The following is a 7,338-nucleotide window of genomic DNA, read 5'->3' as shown; positions in this document are numbered from 1 at the left end:
GACAGGTTCTCTGTACATAGATCGCACTGGGCTCTGTACATGACAGGTTCTCTTTACCCGGGTCGCACAGTACTATTTGGTGTATTTCTCCGGATACAGCCCGGTACTGGTAGCTGTGTGCAGGCTGCCATGGCTGACCTACTTCTACCTAGCTGCCTCCGCTCTTTCTGAGTTGCTGACCTGGAACAAGTATGCAGATCGATGTTCTGATCCGGACGGCTTCCTTATTTCAGGTCAGGAGAAGCTGCTCAGCCCTCTATAAGATCCTAACACAGAAATATAAGACATTGCATGGAGGGCAGTAACTTCCCCCGCAGTGCTGGGTTATAGGGAGAACCTGCAGCTATCACAATGGCAGCGGGCACATTTCTGCCCTCCTGTATCTGGCTATGGCACCGGCTCTCGGTGATAGTCTGTGTGCCGGACACAAGAGATCTTTCAGAATATCCATATTACATATGGCATGGTGGAAGAGTTTAGGTTCTCACCTGTTATGTGTGCATGGAAAGTAACTCTGTATTTCCTGCCTGACTTTTCCTATCACTAAGTCGGGGCACTTTGGGGCAGGTGGTACCTACCTGTATGTGAATGTAAGCAGGTCGGTATTTGTATAGAATTGTAGGGTGGCTCTAGCAGCAGCTATTGTCATATGAGATCCCATCCCCAGCATTCTCTAACACTTCCCCATTGAAGCTTCCTTCCATTCCACATACCTGATGTGTGTATGATGTGATGGATGCTGCACTGATCACCCGTACCAGGGGCAGATCCTTCATATCCCGGGCTCCGTGAAATGACACCAGCTGCCATTGTTCCAGGATCGTTGTGAGCCTACGGGGGACAAAGTCAAAGAAGAGGTAAGTAATGCAGCCAGGAAAGCTTTTTATTTTACCAGGCAATGGGAAATGATATCTTATATTTATCCTATCAATAGATATACCTATAAAGGTAATAATACAACAAGGACACAGAGAAATAAAAATTAAATCGGGGTTCTAGCATTCCCTCATAGTAAATGTCTGTCTGTGCTGCTATTGGTAAAATGTGGTCATGTATAGGGAAAGGATCCAGAAAAAGATGGCAGGTGTTCTTTCCTCTCTCTATCCAAAACTAGAAGAACGTTAAAGCAAATTCTGATCTCCCTACCCTAAGACATGGGACAGACATCCATCATTATATTTGTATAGCAAGTTCTTTTTACATCTTAGAGTCTAATAAAAAAACATTTTAGGAATATTTAATGTTTTATTTTTTATTGTAATACCCAAAAATATCATTCCTGATAAAAGATAATTGCTGCTTCTATATGGATCAATGTAATGGTCTAAGTAATATAATGTACTGGTGATAAAAGGTAATAAAGGATTATATAAAGAAGGTTACATTTGTTGTCATATAAGATCAGAGGGAGGTGACCGCAGTTATTAAAATAAAACACAAATCCCCTAACCTCGGTCTTCTGATGAGGTCATGGCATCCTACAGACCACACATGGGAAGAATCCTCAGTTGTCTCCGTGCTCATTATGCTCCCGCCGTCCTCTATGCACTCATGCAGATTAATGGCTGACCAATACTAGTGATGAGTTAGGTATGTAAAGTACCCCTACACTGGGGCAATACCTGCTTGTGTATAAAAACATTCTATTATAACACCGCTCTCCTCCTGATCTGTCAGTTTCAGGCACTGCCACCGTCCTGGTGGAGATCACGGCGGACATCCACATCTGCGGCCTCTGCAAAACCCAGTTCAATAATTTGGATGCGTTTGTGGCTCACAAACAGAGCGGCTGCCAGCTCGCCAATGCTGCCACTGAAGCTACGAGTACCGTCCAGTTTGTGTCCAGTGAAACGGTGACACCGTCACAGACTGTAGCGCGCACCATCACCTCTGAAACTCAGACCATCACAGGTATGTATTTGTGTGAGAAACGCCAGGGCCAGACATGTCATTACCTGTACAGGTATTCCCTGCATTAAGGACATCCGACATACAGACGACTTCTGGATATGAACAGGGGGATTCCCTGCTTGCTGGTGTGCAGGACGGAGGCTTGATGGGGGGAGGTGGGCGGTTTGCATGAGTTGCAGAAGAAATCTTTGCTAAACACAGCTGAGGTTGTGTGTGATCATAAGGGCTGAGCTGATCTGTAACATCTTGTAACTCTTTAATGACCAAGACAAACTCTGCAGTTGGTTCTTTTTGCATATCAAAGCACAGCTTGCTCTAGAAGTTAATGAATGTCTTTTTCTGTTTTTTTTTTGCTTTGTTTGTGATTAGCTCTCAATGAGGATTTTATACTGTACTGACACCATGCTGCCTAATAATTTGTTGAGACAAACATCTGTTCTAATTGCATTAAAGTAATGTACCTGTCTGACTTATATACAAATTTAACTTAAACCTACAGTCCATATTATGTATGTAACCCGAGGACTACCTGTACTGTGACCTATGGCCATTATTGTACAACTCAGTTATAAAGCTGGGGTTTTTTCATTCACTGGACAGCATAGAGTGGTGAATGTGAAGAAAATGTAACGTAACCAGTGAATGTTACAGAGACTGATCAGAAATAGGAGACACCCCATCTACATGGGGTCTTCTAAGTTTTCCAACATAGTGGCTCCCCTTCTCTCTTTGTCTACTGTCAAACAGTTGCAGGGCTCTCACCCTGTGGTTGTCTAGAATGTAAATGGCTGACCACTAAAATTAATATGTGATGATGATATCACCGGATTCCACCAGCATCGTTATTCAAGTGCTTCAAGTAAACTCAGGGGTCTGGCAGATGGACCCTTCTATGTATCTACGCAGGGATCTTAAACAGACGAGGGATTCCTTGCAAACATTTTATTTATGGGCTTGCTCAGTGCAAAATGTTTCCCTTTTCTGCTTTGGAAGACGGAAACACATTTATTCTAGGTTTGCAATATCTGATTTGCATTCATTTTATGTTGACTATTTGCCCAGGTAGATGCTATGCCCCTGTGTAAAGCATTACATGACTTGGCCCAGGTACCAAGGAGCTGGATCTGGCTGAGATTTAAATATATAACTTCAGCTGTCTCCATCCCTAAATTGTCTGTTCACTTTCACATGTGCTTTTCATTGAAGTTTGCTCTTGCTTGTGCTGCATTAAGCCAAGAACAAACACATCACATATCGCAGCTTACCAGTCCTCAGATGTGGGGTCTATATTATTTATACGATGCATCCTTTCTGTTCACCTGATCACTGAAATTTACAAAGATGTACATATTAATTGTATCCATGCTTGCAATGAGTTTACTGTAATGTACCCCATATATCTCATAGCACTTTATTTCTCATGTCTAGTCTCTGCTCCGGAATTTGTCTTTGAACACGGATATCAAACCTTTCTGCCGAATGATAGCTCAGTGACGCCAACTACTGGAGGGGTCACAATCACTACGAAGAGTCGATCCAAAAAATTATCTGCTGTCTCCCCTCAGAAAAAGCAAAGCTGCACCTATCCAGGTAGTAAGAAATGGAACTACCTTGGTTGGATTTCACCTATTAATAATGATAATTTGTGTTCAGTAAGTTAGATAAATATTTTGTGTGTGCAGGATGTCAGTTCAAGACTGCTTATGGGATGAAAGACATGGAACGCCACATGAGGACCCACACAGGTAAGTCTTCTGATATTCAGTACACAAACAGTAATCACACAGCTGATATCCCTATTCTAAAATTTGTTTGGCGGGTAATTTGGGGTATCCAGGGGTGACCTACAGATGATATAGCTGGCGGTGTGTACTGACACCTGCAGCTTTACAACCAATGTACCCATTGCATATCCCTGGTCTGAAGCAGCAATTCAGCTGAATTATAGGAATATTACAAAGAATAATTTTATCTTTATTAACATTGGTTGAAAAGTATTCAAGCATTGAGACCACCACTGTATTATCAGCATCCTGTCCCATCAGACAACAAGCACCCTCACCCCACAATCTCCAACCATTTTATCATGCCAGCTCCTTCTGAGTTTCTTTCAGTTAAAATGTAACCAAATATTAAGGTGAAACTTTCTTGTCTAAATCTGTACTTCTCTTCTTCTGAAAACGTTCCTTGCAGTTGTAAAACCTTCTTTGTATCTTCTTTTCTTTAGATGCAAATGTATTTGCTCATAGGTTTGTGGTGGTTCAAATCAGAAAATCTGAACAAGATATGTTTTGGTAACCCCTGGGGTATTCCTGCTTGCTGAATAAATCCAAGAATAACCAAACTCTTAGTACATTTGTCCTTTATAAGATCCCATGACCCTCCAATTATCTTCCCTGACACAGCACCTAGTTTCAGTCTTTCTACATTCCTATAGAAGGTTGATGATCTTTGCTTATGAATGTGGTCAGAACATCTAGATCCTTGCTATGACCAGTTGGCCAGCATATTCAGGACAAGTCAGTGCTAACAGCCTATGACACATTTCCTTTAAAACTTCTGCAATAAAGTTCTACAAACTAATTTCTTCAAAGAGAACTTTTTCTTTATAAATAAGCTTGCAGTAATAAATATACAGAGTGTTTCTTAAATATCATGAAGCCCATTTGCAGGGTTTTTAAAGGACAAACTGTCTGTGTTGCCCAATGAGGTTTCTACTTTGTTTGTCTAATATGAGGAAGATGAATGGAAGAGTAATGATATTTTCTTCTTTCCTCTTTTAGGCGATAAGCCACACAGGTGTGACACCTGTGGAAAGTGTTTCAGCCGGAAGGACAAGCTGAAGACGCACATCCGCTCACACACGGGAGAGAAGCCGTACAAGTGTAAGGAATGTGACTATAGTGCAGCTGACAGCAGCAGCCTCTGCAAGCACATGCGCATTCACACAGATGAACGACCCTTTAAATGCCAGATCTGCCCGTATGCCAGTCGGAATTCCAGTCAGCTGACCGTTCACCTTCGCTCACACACAGGTGAGCCCATCTCTCCTCCTTTTTTACTGAACCTTGCAGCCAACTACTTGGAATATAAATCTCTAACTGAATGCAATAAAATAAGGACGAAAAAAAGGAAAAATCTGTAATAAATACTTTACACCACAGGATTTTGCACTCTAACCTAGATGATAGTGATGTCACTGGGCCTTCTTGGGAAAGCTGAGGGTCCTAAATCATGCACGAATAGACTTCTACACAATGCTATAGATCAATGTTTCCCAATTACGGTTCCTCCATAGGGTTCTAGGGGTCTGTCTGTAAGAGTGACATTCTTCTCAATGGCCAGCAAAGTGAGAGGAATAATTCTTCCCACTAACCATCACACTAATCTACTGTGAGCTGTTGATATAGTTATTATAGCAGGGGGTCACTGAAGACCTGAAAGTTATTTCAATGGTTCCCCCATTAAAAAAAGGTTGAGAAACAATGCTATTGCATAAGTCACAAATTTTGAAACCTCATCTCTTTTATCCGCACTACAAAGAGAAACCAGAAGCCAAGGTTGTTTTCATACCATTTTTTTTCTTTTTATTGATTTTATTTAGCATCCTTTATTCTGGGGTTTACACTGTCATGCAAGGTCAACCACTTAATGTATTATACCTGGATAATGCACCTGTAACATTTTATGCTAAAAGTAATGTAAAGGTTGCTTGTAGTTGTGGAACAAATAATAGTATACCTCCAAAAAAATGTAAGTGTGTATATGTATATATATATAGATAGATAGATTAATGTAAAAAAAAAAAGGTCACAGTAATGTTAGTTGTTGTATTCACAATATGCACAGCCCACAAGCATGGACTTGTGTCATTGTGCACTACATTAGGGTACCACTTATTTCAATAGACTGCCCAATGCACCACAGCAATGCAAAGTTTGACTTGCATTATTGTTGACAGTGCATCTTGCATTATGTCACAATCAATGAATGAGATCAGCACTGCAATAAGGTCTAATAAACTTGGCCAGATTTTCAATTTCCAGGCCAGTAAACCTATCATATTGGGAATTAGGCAGCTAAGTGATTGTTTTCTGGAAGTGGGGTCCAATCAGTTAGGGAAAAATCCAAGAGCATGTTAGTAAATTTTGATTGAAGTACAAATGGTTGAATATATTGGATTGGAATTCCAACAAATGAATGGCTGGATGGGAAGACTCTAGTACAAGTGTGTGCAATGTGTAGAGCTGCAGATCAATTGATTTTTGCAGTGTTACTTGATCAAATCCAACTACTTTTGCATACCAGGCCCAAAGGACATGTTACCATAATGCAATTATGTAAACCCGACCTTGGTGGTTTTTGTTGAACTCCGTTTCTTCCATATAGTCATGTGACTTCCTGCCTTAGAGGCCTGGAGCAGAGACGTTTGCAGTACATGTTCATATTAGAAGGCTTGATCTAGGATGCAGTGTTGTTTTGTGATTTTAGTGGTGCTCTAAGGAACTTTTGACAATGCTAATGATAAACCAATCATCAGGGCCCAGTTGTAAATTTGTTTTAGGCATATTGGTTACATGACTTGCTGCACTTGCATGTATCTCATGGTAGGGGATTATATTTGCTCCATGTCTGGTTCTTCTAAGCAGGAAAGAGTTAAACAAGTTTAATAACATTTTCTAAAACTGCAGCAAATAGTAATGCTACTTTTTTTTTTGGTTTCGGGGGGAAAAATGAGGTCTTAAAACATATATGGATATCAGGCTCCTGATCTAAGATGATAATCATCTAAATCCATAGTAATGTGCTTTTTGATCTGCATAATAAAGCTTTTAGTGCGATTAAGTGTGAAATTTAGCTGAACATCCCAAATATTGCTCGGCTGTTTACAAAGCTGAAAATTCCTTTATGACGAGAATAAATATGAAGTAAAAACTGTTTTTGCTACAAATTGGTCTCCCACTGATATTTTAATTAAAATACACTTTTAATGTACAGAGAACAAAGTGCAGTTTGAAAGCGCACATCAGTTATGTGGCAGCAGAATGTGCTGAAAGGTTAAGAGTTTATTCAGCAGACGGAAAATAAGAGAAGAACTCGCTTCTGCACATTGCTAGGCAAAGGCAAGTTTGTGGTGCTTTTGTGCAAGTTATTTACATGAACTCTTCCACATTTGTCCTTAGGATTTAAAGCTGAACTTCAGACAGATATATCATATAAAATAAATCAATAAAGCTCTGTAGTCATTATTAGTACTATTAGCATGCAGGCAGTGAAATACCTGAAATTTGCCTAATACCCTGTTTCCCCGATGATAAGACACTGTCTTATTTTTTTTGAAGGCCAAAATATGCTCTAGGGCTTATTTTCAGGGGGATGCCTTATTTACCCATGAAGAAGACTACAGTACACAGTTATTGTTCATGT

General features: G+C 40.2%; 2 protein-coding genes across 2 annotated transcripts in view; one reads left to right on the top strand and one right to left on the bottom strand.

Annotated features, from left to right (window-relative positions):
* Positions 1–833, bottom strand: part of TSHZ2 (teashirt zinc finger homeobox 2) — a 285,070-nt gene extending 284,237 nt beyond the window's left edge. The window contains exon 1 of the mRNA XM_072414171.1: positions 714–833. The gene's annotated coding sequence lies outside the window, so the exon portion shown is untranslated. The remainder of the gene's footprint in view (positions 1–713) is intronic.
* The window catches only part of ZFP64 (ZFP64 zinc finger protein), a 13,344-nt gene that overhangs the window by 2,431 nt on the left and 3,575 nt on the right, over positions 1–7,338 (top strand). The window contains exons 2-5 of the mRNA XM_072414172.1: positions 1,678–1,911; positions 3,340–3,501; positions 3,594–3,656; positions 4,695–4,946. Coding sequence (XP_072270273.1) covers positions 1,678–1,911; positions 3,340–3,501; positions 3,594–3,656; positions 4,695–4,946 — 711 coding nt within the window. The remainder of the gene's footprint in view (positions 1–1,677; positions 1,912–3,339; positions 3,502–3,593; positions 3,657–4,694; positions 4,947–7,338) is intronic.

This window comes from Pyxicephalus adspersus, chromosome 6 (genome assembly GCF_032062135.1).
Source record: "Pyxicephalus adspersus chromosome 6, UCB_Pads_2.0, whole genome shotgun sequence".
NCBI lineage: Eukaryota > Metazoa > Chordata > Amphibia > Anura > Pyxicephalidae > Pyxicephalus > Pyxicephalus adspersus.
Note: the sequence above shows the minus strand (reverse complement) of the source record. Positions and strands in the feature narration are given on the sequence as shown.